At 55.2% G+C, this 21800-nt stretch overlaps 1 protein-coding gene across 1 annotated transcript; it reads right to left on the bottom strand.

Moving 5' to 3' along the window:
• Positions 1 to 305: 305 nt before the first annotated feature.
• CD5 (CD5 molecule) lies at positions 306 to 21428 on the bottom strand. The gene is given in 13 exon segments (XM_032641465.1): positions 306 to 944; positions 1620 to 1711; positions 2247 to 2268; positions 2270 to 2328; positions 2331 to 2366; positions 3281 to 3334; positions 4041 to 4166; positions 4801 to 5094; positions 7106 to 7438; positions 7685 to 7747; positions 8224 to 8535; positions 10275 to 10322; positions 21278 to 21428. Coding segments are annotated over 12 exon segments (1488 nt in total). The 5' UTR covers positions 21330 to 21428; the 3' UTR covers positions 306 to 944; positions 1620 to 1622.
• Positions 21429 to 21800: the final 372 nt, after the last annotated feature.

Genomic DNA, 21800 nt, shown 5'->3' with positions numbered 1-21800 from the left:
ATTTACTAGGTACCCACTTTGTGCAGGGCCCTGAGGTGGCACTGGTGCCCTTTGGGCTTGACAGCCAGTGGTCCCTGCTCTCGGTCACGTGAGGGGCTGCGAGGAGAGGGGGCACAGATCGAGGGCTGGTGATGAGGCTCTGGGTCAGGCAGCCACACGTGCTGGCTGGTGGCTGCTGTGCTGTGCGGTCCTGTGTCAGTGTTGCACCCTCTGACCATGAGGCTGCAGAGCCCTCGCCCCCGGTAGGTGCCCCTTCCCACTGGCACCCCCAGAGGGATCCACAGGGGTGGACCCTGGATTGAGGAGGCCGGGCACTCTAGTTCTCAGGAAGCAGAAAAATCATTATTTACAAAGAACATATTAAAAATGCACGAGAGAAATCAGCCCTTGCCTCCCACCACCCGCAAGGTGTGAGCATCCTTGTGGATCCTCATGAGTCAGAGTTGGAGAAGAGAGCTGAGTCCCCCAGACGGGGGAGGGAGCTGCCCGGGACTGACCCCGTGTGTCTCTGCTTGGGAGGGATGCCCTGCTTCCGGGCTCTGCCCTTTCGCAGCTTCCACACCTGGAAGGGGGCCAGCTGAGCTGCGTTGGGGTCTTCGCCTGGGCTGGTGAAGATGTGGAGAGATGTCTGAGCTGGCCTGCCTCTGCGGGGCAGTAGGACATGTTGAAAGTCACGTCCATGGTCCTGCCCAGGCAAGGACCTGGACACTGTTTTCCAAGCAGTGACTGCAGAGTATTCTCAGGACAGAAGGTCTGGCTCTTGGTGTTTGTTCCTGGGTCCCGGTTCTGTGTGGTGAGAAGGAAGCGTGTCGGCGGAGGAAGCCTCATACTCTGGAGATGGTTCAGGGAGGTGGGGGACAGGCCCAAAGCCCCCCAGCCCAATGTCAGGGATAGCAGCTTCTCCTTCCTGCTGGTGTAAGTCCATCAGGCTACTCTCAGGGGTGCTTTTTTTAAAAAAAATCGAGGTATAGTGGATTTACAATATTATGTTAGTTTCAGGTGTGCAACATAGTGATTCAGAATGTTTATAGATTAGCCTCCGTTTATAGTTATTATAAACACTGGCTATATTCCCTGTGCTGTACAATACATCCTCCTAGCTTATTTCTTTTATACATAGTAGTTTGTACCTCTTAAACTTCCCCCTACCCTTAGGGGCTCTTTTATGTAGTCTTCAAAGATGGAGATTTTTTTTTTTTTTTTTTTTTTTTGCGGTACGCGGGCCTCTCACCGCCGTGGCCGCTCCCGCCACGGAGCACGGGCTCCGGACGCGCAGGCTCAGCGGCCATGGCCCACGGACTCAGCCGCTCCGCGGCATGCAGGATCCTCCCAGACCGGGGCACGAACCCGCGTCCCCTGCATCGGCAGGCGGACTCTCAACCACTGCGCCACCAGGGAAGCCCTGAGATGGAGTTTAAGGTCCGTGACCCCTCTGCTCAAATGGCCAGAGTGGCTCCCGTCACCTAAATCGCTGACGCTTACTCTTTTCCTTTATAAGAGTCTAGGTGCTCGTCCCCCAGCCCCCCACCCAGGTCATGGATGGGCAGGGTGAGCAGAGGTGAGGAACCAGGTGGCTGGTGCCTATTTATCCCCAGGGCTCTGCCGGGGGCCAGGCTCACCTTTTACAGCCTCTGAGCCCCGTGCAGATCATAGTCACTGTCAGAGGAGTTATCGGGCTGGGTGGAGACGCGATGCAGGGCCCCTTCCAGAGCTGTGGAAAGAAAGGAGGCCATTTGAGCAGGGTTATCCCTCCAGGCTACACAGAGAGAGCCCTTCAGAGCCAAGAGCCCTGCGGGGGCTGGAAGATCACAGAGACTTTCTGAGCTGGTGGCTCAACAGCCCTGAAACTTGTTGTGATCAAATCAGCTGGTGTCCTCTAATGATGCTGACCGCCAGGCTCCCTGCGCTTAATTGTCAGTGCCAGTCAGGGAGCATTCGATACAGGGCTCTGCGGGCCACGGATGGTTGCTCTGTTCTGCCTCCAAGGGATCCGAGGGGCCTCATTTATTGAGAAACAGGTCCCTCAGGTCACAGCGGTGCTGGGGTTAATGACATCCCGGCGCACTCTCTCTAGCTGAGTGGCCCGTGAAGGCTGTATCCCTTCCATACCCTGCCGTGACCGGCTGTCAAAGGGGGGCCGTTTGATCCTTCTGCCCCCTGCTCGGCCTCCCTTCTTTCTCCAGGCGATCATTGTGACCCTCTGCTCGGCCCTGCCGTCATTCCTAGGAGCGCCAGCTGGTGCTTACCTGGAAAAGCTGAGATTTGGGAGGTTCCTGGGAGGCTGACTGTATTCGTTCTCCAGGTGGGAGGCCGTGGGGTTCTCAGCTGGGACCGGACAGTCACCGTGTGGTTGCGATGGAAAGACACTGAGCGGATGTGGGAGATAGTAACACTAGACATGATGCTCTGTCCTCCTCCCCAACAGGGGCCCAACTCGAATTCCCTGTTCCCACTGTGTAACGTGGGGGTGGTGGTGCAAGGGCCCCCTGAGCTCCTTCAGTGCAACCCTTTTTCCCTTTCTTCCCGGGAGGCTCATTCTAGCAGCGCTCAGGCTTTTAGAGCAGCTTTGGGTCGGCTGGCAAGCTGACGGGCGGGGCAGTCAGTCAGTTATTAAACATTTATCAAGCCTGGAATTGGAACACGAGTGATAGGGCAGATATGGTCCCTGCCCTCCTGGAACGGAGGGGCTTTATATTGTAAGAAAGACTTGACAACACAGCGCCTTCTTGAAGGAATTGGCCCTTGACACACAAAGTGGGGGAGAAGTTGGAGTAGAGGCAGGAGGAGGGCTGTGGCTCTACCCACAAAGGGGGCTCCGGCTGTGGCCAGAAGGAGAGAGGATGGAGACCAGGGGTGGGGACAGGGCCGGCTGCATCCAAATGTCTTAAAACTGGCCTTGTAAAGTTGTTCCACGATAAAGACGTTCCATGATAAATCTAGCTTGGACAACCCTTCTTAACATATGTCCACTTTGGAGATGAACCACGCAAAAATGCCCATGAAGGTTCTGACAAGTCCTGAAGAACTGTGTCTAGCTTTGCTTAACTCACTGATTTCCAAGTCTCTTTGATCACGGGGCCCTCTTCTCTGAGTACCACCCATTAACACCTGTGGCTACAGTCACACCTTAGATGAGCTCAGTGGAGCTCAGAGGCCTCAAGGAGCCACTGGCTCTGTCCATGGTCGGCAGTGACCCATGACCCTGCTTCACGGCCTCCTTCCTGAGTCTCGTGGCTACTGACCTGGGCCGAGGGAGGATCCTGCCTCCGGGGCTACTTACTGTTCTGGTTCAATCCCGTCGGGCCAATCCACTGGCGCTGCTTCTTCTGGCGGACTGGGTGACAGACAGGAAAGGCACATGGTGGGGGGGAGGGGGTTGAGACAGGCATGGGCAAGGGGGGCGGGAGCCAGGGAAGGAGGGAGGAGGCGGCAGGTGCATGCTGAGGGGCCAGTTCTCCAGGAGAAACCACCGCGGGGTGCTTAGAACCAGAATTAAGACCTGGGAGGGCACCAGGGACCCAGCCATCACTGCCCACCTCTGGCAGTGGGCAGCCTCTCTAATCTCACACCCTTGTCTCCGAATGATTTCCTCCCGAGTTCTGCAAGGCCAGGATGATACCCCTACCTTCACAAGGTCTGGGGTCGCCCATTTGTTGTATGAGGAAACCAGAGCTCAGGGAGGAAGTGGTTCGATTAGCTGCTAAGTGGTAGAGCCGGCCTGGGGCACGTGTCTTCTGGGGTCGGACCGTCTGGACCCACCACAGTCTGAAGAATGCCCATACCCTCCCTTTGGGCTGGAGTGGGTCCCAGCTGGGCCCCTGGATGTGGGCGAATCAGTGATTTTCCTGACTTTCTGTTAGTTACTTGGTGCGGAGAAAGGCCGGTGGGCAGGAGAGGGGCAGGGCTGGGTGGTGAAGCAGAGGTGCTCCTGGCCGGCTTTCTGGAGGCGGGAACCCTCCTCTGTGGGGCTCGTGGGCAACCCGTCCAGTCTCCCCACGCAGGGGCTTGAAAGGGAGGAGGTTCGGGGCACCTACACCTACATTTCTTCACCAGCTTCTTGTAGGCGAGAGGGCCACACACCACCAGCAGCATTACCGCAAGCACGAGGGCCAGGATGACGCTTGCCACTGTGCCTGCACCCAGGCCCGCTGGGCGTGTGTTCTGGCCTGCAGGAGGCAGAGTTAGGTCAGCCCCAGCCTGGGAGGCATCAAAACTGTCCGTTCAGAGGGAAGCTCCTGGCTGGCTGGCTGGCTTCCCCCAGTAACTCACCAGCATGTGCGGAAGGCAGTTTTCTATCTGCTGTCTCTGCCACCCGTTCATTTATCCACCATTTACTATGTAACAGTTGATCATCGGGCTATCATTTGCCCCTCCTGTGATCAACTCTTTAAGTTTCCACCATTTTCCAGTTACTATGGATGATCACCTTGCCATCATATACAAATAGCCATCCATCCATTCATCGCTCTCTTTCCTGTGTGAGTCAATTACCATTAGTGTAGCAAATATGTACCCCCCCCTTGCTTTTCTGCTTTCCATCTGGAAGAGCAGAAGATGGAAGGAGAGTTCTATCATTCATTAGCTGCCTGACAATGGCGGCCAGTCTCCTACTGATGGTTCGTGCTCACTGCTGTCTGAGCACTCTTGTCCCCGCTCCCCTCATTTGTCACCCCTCCATTCTTCCCCAGGGCTCTCTATTTAGTTCCTGGGGCCTGTTCTTCAGAAACGTGCTCATCGACTGAGTCTTAGAAGGAAGATCCAGAACCACCCTCCACCCACCGTGGGCCGGGCCCAACTCACAGGTGACGAACACTCTCTTGCAGTGGGATTTTTTCTGCAGAAGCTGGTGGCACTGGGACAGCTTCCCCGGGGGACAGAAGAACCCCCTGGAGGTCTTCTCGCCGGTGTCCAGCAGCTGGTAGGAGCTGACGTTGCCACACTGCTGCTCCCGGCACACATCCTCCCACCTCGCCATGCCCTTGCCTGAGGAGCTGTCGCACAGGGCGTCCCACTGCTTGCCCTGGCGCACCTCCACGGAGCCTTCACACGTGCCGCTGCCCCCCACCAGGCGGCTCTGCACCTTGGGCTGGAAATCTGGGGGGAGAGCAATGGGAGGTGAGGTGGCGGGCTCGGCGGGAGCTCCCTGGGCCCCGAGCTTGCATGCCTGGTCACTGGGACCCTGTGACACTAGCAAAGTAGGGGCCCTGGCAGGGCCCGGCGCTCGGGGGTCTGGGTACCACATGGGACTGCCTTCCTTTCTGCCTTTCCCTTCTTCTGGCATCCTCTCTGGCATTTTCCCCATCAAGCCCTGTCCCTGGCGCCTCTGGGCCACTGCAACAGCTTGGGCACGTTCGGTGAAGAGGCTGGCAGTGCCCGTCAGCAGCCACCAGCAGGGAGTCGTCCCCCACCCAGGTGGCAGTAAGAGAAGTGGAGGAATAGGCCCCACCTGGGTCCACTTCCCTCTTTGAAACGTCCTCTCATTCTCTTGCTGCTCCTTGAGAGCTGGGAGGGCTTTTCAGAGAGGGGAAACTGAGGCCCGGGGGTGGGAAATACCTCCTGCTCTGAGTCCTGGAGATTCGCAGGTGGGACTGAATCCAGGAATCCTGCTGCCCAGGCCTCAAGCCTGGAGGGACCAGCTTTCATAACAGGGCCTGGTCCGACAGAAACTGATTCATTTCTGCTTATCAGGGTTGGGCCTGGAGGCCCACATGTGCTCGAGTTAGAGCGAGTTGTGATCTCAGCAGCTTTGGCCAGTTTCTATAGCAACATCCATCTTCAAAGCTCTAGTAAATCTTCTATTTAGAAAAAAAAATCCAAAGGCAAGCTTTCTGGGCATGGTTTTGCAAGTTGTAGCCTACAGGAGGGCTCCTAGCAGAGGGGTGGGTGGGCCTGAGAGCCAGCCAGGTTTTTCTATCAGGCCAAGAGATCCTTGGGGGCTGCTTCTGCCTGGAGGGGGCAGCATCTTACTAATTCACACCATGTGTCCAGTGGTTTGGGGGCATCCCTGCCTGCAGGATAGCCCAGTGGTCCAGAGCAAATGCTTCCCAGATGTGTGCACATGAGTCCCTGAGACTTTGCTGAAAGGCAGGTCCTGATTAGTAGGTGGAGGGTGGGGCCTGGGAATCTGTATTTCTAACCAGCCAGGTGAAGCCAATGTTGCTGGTCCGGGACCACACCTGGAGTAGCCAAGGCTTACACAGCAGGCTCTGGAGTGAGGCTGCTTGAGGGGAAACCCCAGCTAGTGCTCCATGATACTGAGTAAGAAATTTAACCCCTCTGAGCCTCAGCTTCCTCATCTGTAAGGTGGGGATAATAATAGCACCCACCTTCTAAGCTTGTTGTGAAAATGAAGGAATGCCCTGACTAGTCCCCAACGTGATGTAAGCACTCAGGAAGTATGACTTCTTAGAGTCTGGACTTCACTAGACCATCTGGTGATAGGAGCCCACTATGTCCCGAGGCATGCTGTGATTATCCTTATTTTGACCTGTGGTCCCTTTCCCCACAGTTTCCCCATTGATCCTTGTTTTGGGATCCCCCAGACCAGTCTCTGGGCTCCTGGCCTCGACCACACCGCCATCGCCAGTCTCTTCTGGTTGGTGGCCTATGACTCGGGAGCCTCCGCAGGAAGTCCTCTGGGGCCCTGCTCTGGCTTTTCTCTACCTACTGTGCCTCAGGGACCTCCTAGGTCTCACCATCGCTCCAACATCAACTGTCCCCGGGATTTATAAACTCCCCTCCTACAAGGCTGGTCCCCTCCAAGCGCTGCATCCTGCTTGGGCCCTTGACACAAGCCACAGTCCACCAAACTCACCAGCGGACCGTGCCTCGTCCTGTAAGTCCTGCCACTTCCCCGTGTGGCAGCCGAACCAGCGGTACATTTGGGCTTGTTCTGCGTTACTTTGCAGAGATGCCCGGGGCGTTGGGTGTGAGTGTGGCCTCCCCACCCCATGGCCGCCCTACCTCTTAGAGGCCAGTGATCAGCCCTCCATGTCCCTTGTGTTCTCCGTAGCGCTAGTGCCCTGTGCTGCACGGAGGGCTTTCAGGAACGTGTGGTGACTGACCACATGGGGGCGCCCGTGAGTCTTGGCCCGGTCCCACTCACCAGAACAGATGAGGCCAAGAGCTTGGCCTCCCGCCTGGGGCTGAACTTTTCTGAAGCACTGCTCTAGGGTGGCACATCTTCTGTTCTGGATCCTCCACCGGATTGGCAAGGGACCGCTCTCTCCTGGCTCTAGTTTCCTGGCTGCCTCGGTCTCTGGCAGAGGCCTCAGGAAAGAGCCACACTGGAGGGCTGCACAGATGAGGTTCCCCAGGTCCTGGATCCCGTCCTGGGACTCGATGCCGACGGTGCCACCCAGGCTGCCGCTGTAGAACTCCACCAGGCCTGCACACCGCAGGCCCCCGGGTCGCGCCACCAGCTGCAGCCTGGGAGGAGCTGGGAGGTGGGGAGGGACCTGAGTGCTGACGACCAGCAGCAGGGCCTCTCTTGCTCTGTGGTTCTAACACACAGATGGGTGAATGACTGGCCGACGGCCCCGGGAGGTGGTGAGGTCCCAAATATTGCATGGAACATGCGCTACAACTTTTCATGCTTATCTGAAATTTAAATGTAACTGAATATCCTGTGTTCTTGTTTGCTAAATCCGACACCCTACCCCCAGGGCCCCCAGAATCCTTTTACCTGTGGGCTCCGGAGTGGTTATGGGCGGGGGGCTCGTGGGAAGAGGTGTTGTCCTCAGTGGCTCTGAAAACAGATGCTCTGGTTAGGGAGGGGGCCGGGACTCTGGGAGGGAGGAGGGAAGAGTAGGGGGTGTGGGGAGAGTTGGGGTCAGCAACCGGCCATGTTGAGAAAGACCTGGAACTCATGATGTAAGTACCATGGGCCCCATTAAGTCCACTTGACCCACACGTTGTGTCTAAGCCTCCTACGAGGCAGGCAGTACCGGCCCATTTTACAGTTGGGAAAACAGAGGTTAAGAGGAGACAATGAAGTTAACTGTTGGCAGCACCAGCTCTCGACCTTTTCCATCCCCAGACAGGTGCCAGCACGCCCTCAGTACTCCCCCTCCAGTTCCCCACCAGTGTATGTTTCTGAGAGGGTAGTTGTAAATCGGGGACCCCTTCCACCTGCCTGCTCAGGCCCCAGATCACAGGCGTGGGCAGCCTCCTCGGGGCTGATGCCCAGGCCCAGGGAACCCACGGGGCCACCTAGTTACCCACCTAAGCAGATCAGGGCCAGAGGGTCCCCCTGATTTGCCTTGCTGTCGCTGCAGTTGGAGAAGGACCCCAGTTGTCCGCGGCAGGTGATCTGGCTCTGGGGTCGCTTCCCTTTGAAGTGACGGAAGTGGGAGAGGAGCAAGGGCTCCCTGCATTGCAGCTCCTGGCAGAGCTTCCAGGCCTGACCGGGGTCCTCCCGGTGGAACGGGCGCAGGCCCCAGCTCTGGCTGTGCACCGTGTACCACTTGTCCTTGTAGTTGACCTCCAGATGGCCCTGGCACCGCGAGCCGGAGCCGCTTAGTCTCACTGTGAACCCTAGGGGTCAAAGAGGTGGAGGGGGCAGTCAGGCTGGAAAGGGCCCTCCATGGGGGCCCCTCCCTGCACCTTCCCCATCTGGACCCCACCCCTAGCAAGGCTCCCGTTGCCCACGGGCTGATTGGTTTGCTCCTCCCGTGAGCGTCGTCCTCTGGGACCTTGCAGGGACTTTCCAGAAACTCAGGCTGATGCTGCCCCTGATCTGGGCAGTCCCTTGAAACCAGGCCAGGAGGACGGGGCTTGAGACCTCAGAGCCCAGGGAACTCGGGGCAGTGAGCGAGGGGCTCTCAGCACCCACCGTCCTGCAGAATCGCCCCTTCCTGGAAATTCTGTTTCAGTAGACCCCAGATAGGGCCCGGAGCCTGATCTTTTTCTCTCTCTCTAACTTTTATTCTATTTTTTTTCTGTTCATTTTTTTAATTGAAGTCTAGTTGACTTACCATTACTGTGCCAATCTCAGCTGTACAGCAAAGTGACTCAGTTATACACATACAGACATTCTTTATTTAATATTCTTTTCCATGATGGTTTATCCTGGGAGATTGGATACAGTTCCCTGTGCTATACAGTAGGACCTTGTTCTTTATTCATTCTAAATGTAACAGTTTGCACCTACCAGCCCTAAACTCCCTGTCCATCCCTCTCCCTCCCCCTTTGCCCCTTGTCTCTAACTTTTAAAATCAGTTTTATTGAGGTACAATTTACATACAGGGACATGCACTCATTTTAAGGGCACTTGTTCAATGGAATTTGACAAGTGTATGCACACCTATAGCCCCCGCCATGCTCTGGAAGAGAACACGCCCATCACCTGGAAGTTGGCCTCATGCCTCTTCACAGTCGATTTCCCTGAATCCAGCCTCAGGCAGCCAGTGATCTGCTTTCTGTCACTAGAGATGTGCTCTGCCTGTTCTCGAACGTTATATAAGTGGGATGGTACAGCAGGAACCATCCTGCTAGAGTTTGGAGCTAGGATGCCATTGCAGGCTTCCAGGTCCCGGCCCAGGGCCTACCAAGCCCTCTGTGGCCTCTTTTGGTTGCCTGGTAGCTTCACGAGATCCTCTCGCCGCATTTGTCACCAAATACATTCAGCATGATGTTATCTCAGGAAATGTGAAAAAGAGAGTCTGTGGTGGAGTGAGTCTGGGAACTGCTGAATCTGCAAATGCTTAACTGAGTTCCTCACTGCAGGACTTCTCAGAGCCTTTACTAGGCCAGTGTCCCCTGTCAGGAGCCTGCAGTGGGTGATGATGTAGTGTTGCCTACCCTTCGTCCAACGAGTTCCGTGGAACTCTGTTTGGGAAACACTAGCCTCTAGGATTAAAGTCCAACCTCTAAGGCAAGACATTTCACACAGTTTACAATCTGGTGCAGCCTCTCTCTGCAGCCCCAGCTGCGAATGTCTCTGGCCAGGGAACATCTGGCAGGACTGGGCAGGAAAAGGACTTTGCAAGGTGCAGTTATGGCCAGTATCTTTTCTGTGCCTGTTGAGTGGGTCATAATAATAACTAGCATGACACCCAGCATTTGTGGGGTGCTTTACAGCCATCTAGGGCATCTATCTGCAAATGGGCCTCTTAAGTGTGCGTGCATGCATGTGTGCGTGTGTAGGGGGTGTGGGCTGCACTCTCTCTCTCTCTCTCTGTAAGGTGCGATTCGCTCCGATGGAGGGATGGCAGTTCCCCCTACAGCCTGGTGGAATCGTTCCACGCCCCCCTCTCCACGTGGCTCTTCCTTACCTTGGTCCTCTAAGTTGAGCCCTCTGAGGCCTCTGAGGCAGGAAGTGACTGCAGAAAGGAGAGAAGAGGGTCAGAAAGGGAAGTCTCTCTCCTGCTTCGTCTCACCTCTACTCACAGCCTGATCAATGGCATTTTTGCCTCCAGCCACTGTCGTGGGCTCCAGGGGCAGGGATTTTCGTACTACAGATGGCAACACTTAGGAGGGTCGTGAACCAGGTTAGTGGGTTGCAACCATCAATTTTCCTTCTTGTTTTAAAACTTTACTTTTTAAATGAACATGCAGTAAATTCCCTTTTCTTTTAGTGCACAATTCTATGAATATGAACACATACACAGATCTGCGTAATCACCGTAACCATCAAGGCATACAACAGTCCCATCACCCGCCAAAATTCCCGCATGCTGTCTCTCTGTAGTAATATGCAGCATTGCAACCATCAATGTTTAAAAAAATCATGTAGTAACACAACCATCGATTTTTAAAAAACTGAAACGGGCTAGAATAGAAATGTCAGAATGCATCGTGTTTTGTGAGGATACGGCTCACTTTGTGTGTGTTGGGTGGCAATATAAAAACATCCTGAGTGTTGCTTTCAGTCAAAAAAAGTTTGAACGTCATAGTTCTAGAGCGCTGAGAACTGAGCCAGAATGTGGGAACCCAGGACATTTGTTACTTTCTAGAATTCCCAAGGCAGGATAAGAATGATAGCAATTTCTCTTTAACAGCTCCCAGTTCTAGAGGAGGAAATCAGAGCTCAGAGAGGCAGAGGGCTTGCCCAAGATCACATGGTCAGTTGGTGAAGGAGCCCAGTGGACTTGGGTCTGGGGGGAACTGGCCTCCCCTCTGTCCTGACTCCTGCCTGGGCCCCTTCAATAGGAATGTGGGCCATTGGGCAGTCCCTCCTCCTCGAGCCTCATCTGACTGTGGAGCAGGGGTGTCAAAGTGGCTCGTTGTCCGTGGCCATGTGTCCGGCTCATGTGTGGCTGGGGCAGAGGCTTGATCTGGGTGGGGACAGGTCGGGTGGCACGCCTGTACGGCCTCAGAGCCCACCCTCCACCTTGGCTGCCCGGCTTTATCAGTCGTGGAGCAAGTGTTTGGTTTCCATCTGCCCCAGGCTTGCTTCTCAGTTGGGAGCTGGGCACAGCATCAGTCAGGGTGAGTACTTTATATAGTAAAGGGCTGTGTTTAAGTTTCTTTTGAGAAATTGTTGCTGGGTGTAAAAAGTCCCGTTTTTGCCTGAGTGTTCTGAAGCTGGTGGTAGAATTTTAGGGGGAGTCATGCCCCACCAGCCTGCCCTCTCCCTCCAACCAAGACTCCTTGTAATTAAGTTGTGGCCTATGCTAAGTTTCTTCCATCTTGGCAAGAGCCCGCCATGGTTGCCCCGGGAGTCCTGGGCCTTGGAAGGGGAAGGTATTTCTCACACAGAGGGCATGTCGGGTCTCGAGCAGAGGCCAGAGCTCTGGCCTGGGTTGGGAGGGGGTTGGCCAGCTGTCAATCATCTGATCTATTGCAATGGGCAGGGCAGCCTCAGGAGGACATGGTGGAGATGCCCGGCTAGCTTGGTGAGAGAGGAGGCAGGGGGCCTTTGTCCAGCCCTCACCTCTCACCCCTGACCTTCCACTCCTACCTCCCTCCGTCCCAGTTCCCACCATGAATGGGGCCGTACACCTTTAGGGATTCATTTCTTTGGCTAAACCCTGAGGGCACTTATGGGGATAGGGGACCCAAAGATCCATTCTTTGGTGCTGAATGTTGCAGGATAGGTTTTCTGGTACTGATGCCTTTCTCTGGGTCTGAGTACCAGCTCTGCCACTTCCTTAGCCCCTGTGAGCCTCAGTTTCACGGTCTGAGGCTCAGTATGGGAGCAAGAAAGGGACCAGCTTCATAGCAACGTTGTGAGGATGAGATGAAATAATCTATGCAAAAGACAGCCCAGTGCCTTCCTGGCTGGCGTTCATTGCTTAGAGCTTGTGTTACCGGTTGTGGAGCTGGCTGGGCCCTGGGCAGGGGTGGGTGAGACTGCAGGCCTGCTGGGGAGTTTTCCCAGGGGCAGGGGTCCTTGTCTGGACACTTGGAGAGCCAGATCACAGGGCTCGCCACCTCCCTTTCCCACCTGGGACCTTCGCAGTCCCAAAGTCACCACAGTCAACGTCCGTTAACAGCAGCTACCAATTATTGAACACCTACTGTATACTCAGCCCTGGGCGAGGGGTCCTTACGGATATCGTTCATCTTCCACACGGCCCCACAATTTGAATTGAATATGTTCACAATATAGCTGTCGGGAGAGGCAAGTGCCCTGTCCCGGGTAACACTGCCAGCAACAGGCAGGGCCTGGATTTGAACCACGAGTATGCCTTCCAAACCCATCTCTCTGCTTTCTGCCATCCAGCTGGGCCTCCAAAGTGTCAAGTTCAGGGAATGAACAAATGAGCAGAAATGAACATGACCTTGACCCTGACCCTGGTGCTGGAGTCCCCAGACCCTGAAGCCCCTGGGGACAGGGACTGGGCCTGACCATCCCTGCGGATCTCACACAGAACAGCCAGAGAACATTCTCAGGAAAGACTGAACAACCTGAGAACCAAGAAAAATTCTAAAAAAGAAAATGCTCTGTGGAGAAAAGGCATCTAATGCATCCCAGGGCTTCGCCTCCCTCTGGGACTCTGACTGGCCTCAGGTGAGCAGCATTTCTTGTCTTGTCCCTCCATCACCGTCACTGTCACCACCACCATCACCATCACAACCATCAACACAGTCACTGTCACCATCGCCACTACCACCATCATCACCATCAGTGTCACATCATCATCACCATCAACACAGTCACCGTCACCACGACCATTATCAACACAGTCGCCGTCACCATCACCACCACCACCACCACCACCACTACCATCCTCAACACTTTTTTTTTTTTTTTTTTGCGGTACGCAGGCCTCTCACTGTTGTGGCCTCTCCCCTTGCGGAGCACAGGCTCCGGACGCGCAGGCTCAGCGGCCATGGCTCACGGGCCCAGCCGCTCCGCGGCATGTGGGATCCTCCCGGACCGGGGCACGAACCCGCGTCCCCTGCATCGGCAGGCGGACTCTCAACCACTGCGCCACCAGGGAAGCCCTCAACACAACAAAGTACTAGTTGTACTTTCTCCTAGGCATTTTTATACATTAACTCTCTCAAACCTCACCACAGCTCTGTGAAGTTGGCACTATTATTTTGATCTCCATTTTATAGATGAGGGAACAGAGAGATTAACTAACTTGCTAAGCAACTGATGAAGAGTGGGTCCAGGACTCCAAGCCAGGCCATCTGGCACAGTCTGTGCTTTTGACCGCTGGGCCTAGCTGCCTCCCTTCCCTTCAGAGGGAAGGCTGCCACGGCCTGCTCTGTGTTTCACTAATTCCTGCATGTTCCCGGCGTGCAAACCTGATGAAAGAGAGTGAACTTGTGATTCCCTTCAGTCAGTGAAACATACTGTGGGAAGACTTTCCATGAACTTGCTGTGTGATTTTGGCAAGTCACTCAACCTCTCTGGGCTTGGTCTCCTCATCTGTAAAGTCAGGAAGTTAGGGTCCACCCTCCCTCACCTTCCTTTCGGTTCAAACTTCCATGATCTATAATCTTCAGCTCCTGATGTAGCTCAGCGGCAGGCAGGCAGGCAGGCGTGGGCAGGCGAGATGTGTGACTGACTGGGAGCCTTCCTGGGTGCTGCTTCTTCCTGTCTGTCCAGGGATCCGTTCAGGTTTTGATTGTCCACAACTTATTTTCGTTCTTTCAGTTGCTTCTCACAGGGATCAGACCAACATCCTCCTTCCCCTGAACCCTGCTGACTGTGCTCGGGGTCCCTTTGACCCCCTCCCTGGCTACAGCTTAGCCCAGCCCCTGCGTGCAGCCCGAGGCCCAAGGCTTTGCTGCTGCAGAACCTGCAAACAGAAACCTGGGGACCCATGATACCAAGAGGGACAGGAGGCACAGAAACATCCTGCCATTCCCCAGTCTCTCATCCAACACCACACCCCGAGCAGCTGGGGCCAGGCCCCTTCCCTCCCCTGCCAACCTTTCCTTGGAGGCCCCACTATTTAGGGCTTAGACTGGCCAAGCCAGGGAACGATCAGGGCCAAAAATCCAGAGAGACAGTAGGAGGGCTTTTTCACTCTCCCCTCCCCGCTCTCATGTCTGCCTTTGCAGAGATTTTACCATTTTGACTCTGCCTGCCCTGATGAGGTCTCAGTGAGGAGTAAATGAATCCCTGAAAGAGGCTCTGAGACGTTTACGAGCTCACCCCCTCCCTCCCCTGTCCTCTTGCATCCCCCCACATTCCGGATGGTTCTCTCTCTGGTTCCCTGTACAGCAATACTCTGGGCCACGTCAGGCCACGGATGACTTTTATTTACTCGGTACAGTGTTATAATTTTTTTTCTGGAGCCCATTGTTTTGAAAGATTTCTTTCTGTTTTGTTTCTCTTTTTCTTTTTCGGGCCGTACCGGTGCCGCATGGGTGATCTTCGTTCCCCGACCAGGGATTAAACCTGAGCCCCCCCTGCAGTAGAAGCACAGAGTCTTAACCACGGGACCTCCAGGGAAGTCCCTTACTTTTCTTTTTTGTAAAAGAAATCCCAAGATCCAGATGTTTTTGAAAAACAGTATGCTTTGGCCACGTGGGGCTGCATCCCCATGAGCCCCCAGGGCAGCCTGTTCTGTCCTGGTTTGCCAGCACCCCTCGGGGCACCCTACTGTCACCCTGCATCTGGAGAGCCTCAGCTTCAAACACATGATGGCTTCTGCAGCGAAACATGAATTTTCACAGTAAGTGGGATGTGTCAAGATTATAAATAGTCTCCTATTCATTCAGGTCAGGATTTGCACTGTAAACGTTTGCCAGAAATTTGCAAATTTGGGGGGGTTTGGAATTGCAAACGAACGTTGGTGGACCTGTATTATCGGTCCCATTTTATGGCAGAGCCAGAACTTGGCCCAGGCTGCTGGCTTCAGAGCTTGTACCCTTGATGCCACCTCTGACCCACTCATGGGCCTGCCTGGACCCGTGAGCACCTGTGCTTGCAGCCCTACACACTGGGAAATGGAGACAAGAGTGTGGCCTGCCGAGGGTCCCGGGGGCACCGGGATCCCAGGGAGGAGCTGGGACTTGACTGATGATAATAATAGTGACGGCGACCTCTGACCCCGTGCAGACCCCAAGGGTTTTTTATGGGAGACCCCATTTCTTCCTGACTGCCTCAATCAGGGAGACTGTCATCACTCTGTTTTCCGGATAAGGAAACTGACAGACTGACTTAGTGCGGTTTGGAAGTCTGATGTTCCATTTTTTCCATTAACAGTGATTCCCTTTAATAGTCCATAACATTCTCATCAATTTACAGCAAACACAATATGTCAACTGCCTTTTGAGGGCATTCCGGATTTTCCTTCCCTCCTCCTCTGCTGAGAGGCTGGCTCGGAAGGCCAGGAACTCAGCTTTTCTGAAACGACTCTCATCAGTGGGGCTGTGTTAACCTGAGCCTGTATCAGGGCTTCAGGGAAACAAAGATCACAAAGGGCCGAAATTCTGTCTCTCGGGTTGAGCACCAGACGAAGTGGTTGGTTTTTGATCAGGAGCCTTTTTATGTGCAAAACTTGTAGAAAATCACACTGGGCTTGTGCCAGGAGGAGCCTGGGGGCTGGAGCCTGCAGAAGGAACAGCGGATCCAGGTCTCTAATCTCGCTCACCCAGGGTCTGCGCCGATGAGCGACAGTGCGCAGCTTGTGGGCAGAGTGGCCTTCGTATCTGAATTGCAATTCCACGCTCTCCCTGGTGGCCTCGTGTGTGTGATTGAATTTGCATGAGTTTCACGCCACCGTATGTGACTCCAGTGTCACAAGGACACGGCCTCCTTTCTGTTCAGAGCTTCACATATCCCAAAGCCCGCACAGGGGCACGTCCTTTCCATGCACAGCCCTGTGAAGAAGGGACCGAGCTCACCCCTGTTTTCAGATCAAGAAACCGAGGTTCAGAGAGGCTCAGTGACTTGCCCAAGGTCACACAGCTCGCTGGTGGTAGGGTCGGTGCAGAAACTCCATCACCATCACTTGACAGGGCCCCATGGGACTCTACCACTGGAGACCTCAGAGCCCGCTCGCCCATGGTACAGAAGGGGGAAACTGAGGCCGGGGAGAGGGAGGGGTTCACTCCGGAAGGGAGTCTGTGGCAGTACAGGGGACCCGTGCTGCCTCTGCCAGTTGCCACCAATCTCCTATCCTGTTTCTACCACATCTCTCCCAGCTGTGCCCCAGGGAGAAGGGAGTATCAGGGTCCCTGTGGGAGCCGTATGGGTCAAGCCCCCCCAGGGGTACATAACAATGATGAGGGCAGGGGTGGTGACAGTAGTAGTTATAGAGGAAGTGATACAGGGCCACGATTCCCTATTTGCAATTCAAAGTCTAAAACCAAAAGTCTTTTCTGATGCATTTGGCAGGAAGGCATTTGTGCCTTCAGTGTGCGAATTCGGTTTCACTGCAGAAATGGGAATGTGTTTGATTATGGCATGTTGCCCAGTCTGGAAAATTCTGGGTTCCCAAATGCATCTGGCCGGAGGCTCCAGGTAACGGCTTGTGGACCTGGAGAGGCATGAGTTCCAGTTTCTCTCCAGGGCACTCTGCCCCCTTTCTCCTCTGCTTGGCTCCTGGTTGCCTTGAGTTCATTGGAGAAAACGCTCTGTGCTCATGGAGGCCTCCACAGCTGCCTCGCCGCCAGCCTGTGTGTGACAGCCCGTCTGCCTGCAGCCGTCGTCCCCGGGTCCACATAGCATGGTGCAATAACTCATTTCCTACATGTATTTACTCAAATATTATCTTCTCGTGAGACCCACTGCAACCTCCTTGGATACAGCATGGCCCCTGAGCTCCCAATCCCCAACCTCACATCACTTCGTGACCTCCTAACATCTATATGATCATTGATTTAGCTTCTCTCTGTCTGTCTCCCCATCACACCCCAACTACGATGTTGGATGCACCTGGACAGGAATTTTGATTGTTCATTGCTGTCCCCAGCACTCAGAACAGTATCTGGTGCATAGTAGGTGCTCAATAAATACTTGCTGTCTGAATGAATGAACCAGACTTAATGACAGCAATTATCCTTTGAGATGGGCACAGTGGTTATCCCCATTTTATAGATGAGAAGGCTGAGTCTCAGAGGGGTGTTCTTGTCATTTGTGAGTGGCCAAGCAGAAATCGAACCCAGATCTGCGTTGCTCCAAAGCCCCACAGGCCTTCACACATGTCTGCACGCAACACAGACACACATATAGCAGGTACACACACAGCACACACACACATGCTCACCAGGCACCCACATGCATGCACACAGAACAGGTGTTCAATCAATTTTGTTGGGTGGAGTTGAAGTCCCTCCCTGGTCCCCTGGTCACTGCAGGGAAACCCCTCTGAACTGTAGGTGCTGGTCAGAGTGACCAGAGGGGACAGTGCCAGCCCCTGAGCCCCCAGGTCCCTCTGCTACCCGCTGGGGGTGGGTAGCTCGGGGTTGCTGGGGGCCTGATTCTTTGCACCCAGAGCCAGCAAGAGCCTCAGCTCTGCAGCTGGGGCTGCGGGCCAGATGGTGGGCTCACACTGGGTGTCCCCTCTCCTCTCCTCTCCTGTGGATGCCCAGCCCCCCTCAGCCAGTCCTACCCGTTGCCTTCGCCCTTGATGTCCCCTCTGCCTGGGACACTCCTCCCACTTTTCTCTGCCTGGCTGGTTCCTTCCATCATTCGGGTCTCAGGCGAGACATCACCTCCTCAGAGAGGAGCCCCTCAGACTGGGAGCCCCTTCGAGCGTGAACTTGGTTAATGAGTCTCAGCCATTGCAGTTTCCTTTGTTGCACTGATCACGATATTTAGAAATTTGTAAATATTTCGGGTGCTCCCTCCACGAGGGTGGACCCGTGTGGATCACGGCTGTATCCCCAGAGTTTTACACAGAGCTGGACACCTAGTAGATGCTCAATAAATGCATGTGGATGAATAAATGAATGAATAACTAGCCTGTGCAGGAGGACTGGGGGAGAGAAAGACTGATGGCTAGGCTCGAGGCCTCCCCACCAGGTCCTGACTCACCTTGTTCCTTGCTGACTCTGATAATAATACATTTATGTAATAAATAAATTTATATGATAAATTACATAATAAATAAATTTATATAATGAATGAATTTATTATTATTATTAATGCTCACTGAGCACTTACACACACCGCCATTCCTATTAAAGCTCTGTATTCATTGATTCACTTAATCCTTATAAATCGCTATGAGGCAGGTCCCATTATTATTCCAATTTTGCAGAAGAGGAAACTGAAGCTTACAGAACGGGCCCATGGTCACCCAGCTGGCCAGGGGGGACCAGAATTCAAACTACCAAGTCTGTGACTTTCTGAAGCCTTAGTGCCAGCTTCTGGAGTCCCGGTGGCTGGGCCTGAGCCTCTGGGCAGTGATCAGGGCTGCCTCCATGCCCCACCTTCAGCAGGTGAGCCCTGGGCAGGTTGGAGCTCAGGGCAGCCGCAGAGGGAAGCAGGCTGTGAGCATCTTCATGTACCAAAGGTCCCCAAGCCACGGGCACAAACTTGATGGCCAGCCAAGAGGCCGCAGTGTTCCCAGGGCTCTGGCGGTGAAGCATCTCTACTTGGAATGTCTTGAAGGGTGCCTGTGCTGTTTGCCCCCAGCCACAGCCCTGACCCTAGGTGTCCCCAGCCCTTGGTGGCTGCCTGTCTGCTAGTGGTGGTTGTGTCCTGCAGCCATTTTCCTACTCGTGGGAGTGGCTTTGGTGTGTCTTTGCTCTTGGCTAGGGGTACAGAGGAGCCTCCACGAGAGCAGAAGCACTGCGCTGGGGTGGGTTCTGCAGCTCACTAGCTGCTGCCCCTGGACCTCAGTTTTCCACACTGTAAAATGGGGACAATGGGCCCACCTGCTTCCTAGGTTGTTGTGAAGCTTTCAGAAGAAAATGGCTTTGAAAGTATTTCTTGGGCTTCCCTGGTGGCGCAGTGGTTGAGAGTCCGCCTGCCGATGCAGGGGACACGGGTTCATGCCCCGGTCTAGGAGGATCCCACATGCCGCGGAGTGGCTGGGCCCGTGAGCCATGGCCGCTGAGCCTGCGCGTCCGGAGCCTGTGCTCCGCAACGGGAGAGGCCACAACGGTGAGAGGCCCGCGTACCGCAAAAAAAAAAAAAAAAAAAAAAAAAAAATATTTCTTAAGCTGTGACCCGCTGAACAATGGGAATGTTTGTTATCCACCAGTTACACACACACACACACACACACACACACACACACACACACACACACACACACACACACTGGGAATCCTGTGCTCCTGGGCTTCCAGATGGTTCCCACACTCTGGTGAAGGCACTGCCTCCACGGCTTCCTGACTCTGGGCTGCATTAGGCCTAGTCCTACCAGGAGCCTCGCCCCTGATGGGGTTCGGGGGAGGCCAGCAGAGCAGGACTCCACCCCCACTCCCAGGGGGCTTGGCTAGAGTCCTGCCCTGCTGGGGTCAGAGGCCACAGGTGAGGGGTCAGTGGGGAGCTTAGGGGCCTGGTCCTTGGAGTCTCCAGGGCCAAGGAGGGTCCCGTAAGCAGCGGGGTCCATCCGTCAGCCTCTGCCCTGGGGACAGAAGGTACTTTGTACCTCCTGCAGCTCCATGGAAGAGTAGCCATGAGAACATGTGTGCACATGTGCCATCGCCACATGCATGGGAGAAGGCAAGTCTACATTTGGAGGCCATGTTTTACCCATGAAAACACACACACGTATACACACACACACACACACACACACACACACCTCTCACACACACATACTCACACCTACATACCCATTTTCTAGGAGGGACTGAGGCCCCCCACTAGGCAGGCAATGTCCCCAAGTCCTTTCCCTCCAAACTGGGAAGCCGCAAACTGCCGCCTGTTCTCACCTGTTCCCGTCCCGAGTCAGTCACCTCTCTCACCCTGCCACACCTTCCAAACCCTTGAGAAGTGGCCAGATCTTACCCAGTTCACCCCCCCCCTGCATTTTATAAATAAGGAGATGGAGGCCCCGAGAGGCTCGGACCTATCTGAGGTCATACACGGCCAGGCTTGGACCCCAGGGCTCAGGTCATGAAGTACCCTCCCCTCCCCTGCCCCTCCCGCTTGCTCAGGACCCTCCCCACTGGCCAGTGTCGGTGACACCCCAGCAGCAGGGCTCCGGTCCTGAACTAGCGTCCCAAGGCCTCAGGGATGGAGGACTGCCCTTTCCACCGTCTCCCCTCCGGCAAACAGTAGGCCCCAGACTCACCCACCCCTAACCTTATCCCCAGACAGCTTCTCCAGAGGCCCCAAGTCAATTCTACAGTGGCCCCCGGGGAAGTGTTCAGAAGCCCCTCCTCTGGGTCTGGAGTGACAGTAGACCCACACCTGGCTGGTAGGCCTGGCTGAGACCCCCTCTGGGATGAAACCAGTAACTAAGGACTAAGGTGTACGTCTTTGACATCTGCTCGACGGTGATCCGCTCCCCACCCTGCCCTGGCCCGCTCTGCCCAGAGCATCATCAGAACTGCCCAGGAGATGGCAGTTTCCTGTCCCTGGAGGCATCCAAGTAACGGCTGGACACTCATGGGGTGGGGTGTGGGGTAGCAGCAGAGGGAAGCCGGCATTGAATGAGGGCTGGACAACTTGATTTCTAGGCTGAGGGTCTGATCTTGGCATGGATTCCACCTCGAAGGGGACAGTAAGGTCCCCAACAGTGCAAGAGAGAAGCAGAGGTGGGGCCTCGGGGGTGGGACAGGCAGGGCCAAGAGCCGAGCTGGGGCTGGGGGAGAAGACAGGGATCCTGGTGGCCCCAGTCCTCCGTGCTGCTCCAGAGAGGTGACATGCGGGCCTGAGTCAGACTGAGGGGATCTGACTCTGGCATCTTCTTCTCTGTACCCTGAGCCCAGGTACCCCAGAAGACACCCCAGAAGGGGTACTCACCCAGCAGCCCTAGCAGGTACAGGGCGGCCAGCGGCGGATGTTGAGACCCCATGGGCGCGGCCTCCTCTGCCTCAACCTCAGCAAGCTCGGCCCCGGTAGGTGAGGGTGTCTGGCCCTGTGTCTGCCTCTCCGGGAGAAGGGGGAGGGGCGGGCAGGCTCATGCAGGGGTGGGACAGGGGAGCAGGCAGTGTGGCGCCTGTGACATCGTGTTTGAAGTTGAAACTGTCAACTTCCTCCTGGGTAAAACCATCTGCCCCAGTTCGAATGGCGGCCCTGATCTCTGCCAGCTTCCTGTCCGGGGTGCCTAGGCCTGGGCCAGTGCCCTGACCCTGCCATGCTGGGACAGGGCTGCGGCCTGGGGGAGCCCTGAGCCGGGCCAAGGGGAGGGAGGCCTGGGGGAGAGGGTTGGGAGAGACGGGGGACACGTCCCACCGAGAAGTCTCTGAGCTGTGCTGAGGTGATGAATGAGAGGTGGGAGGTGGTGGGCACCGCCCCAGTCCTTGCAGCAGAGACTCAGTGATGA

The sequence above is a fragment of the Phocoena sinus genome, chromosome 8 (assembly GCF_008692025.1).
Source record: "Phocoena sinus isolate mPhoSin1 chromosome 8, mPhoSin1.pri, whole genome shotgun sequence".
Classification (NCBI taxonomy): Eukaryota; Metazoa; Chordata; class Mammalia; order Artiodactyla; family Phocoenidae; genus Phocoena; species Phocoena sinus.
This window is presented reverse-complemented; position numbering and strand designations above follow the sequence as displayed.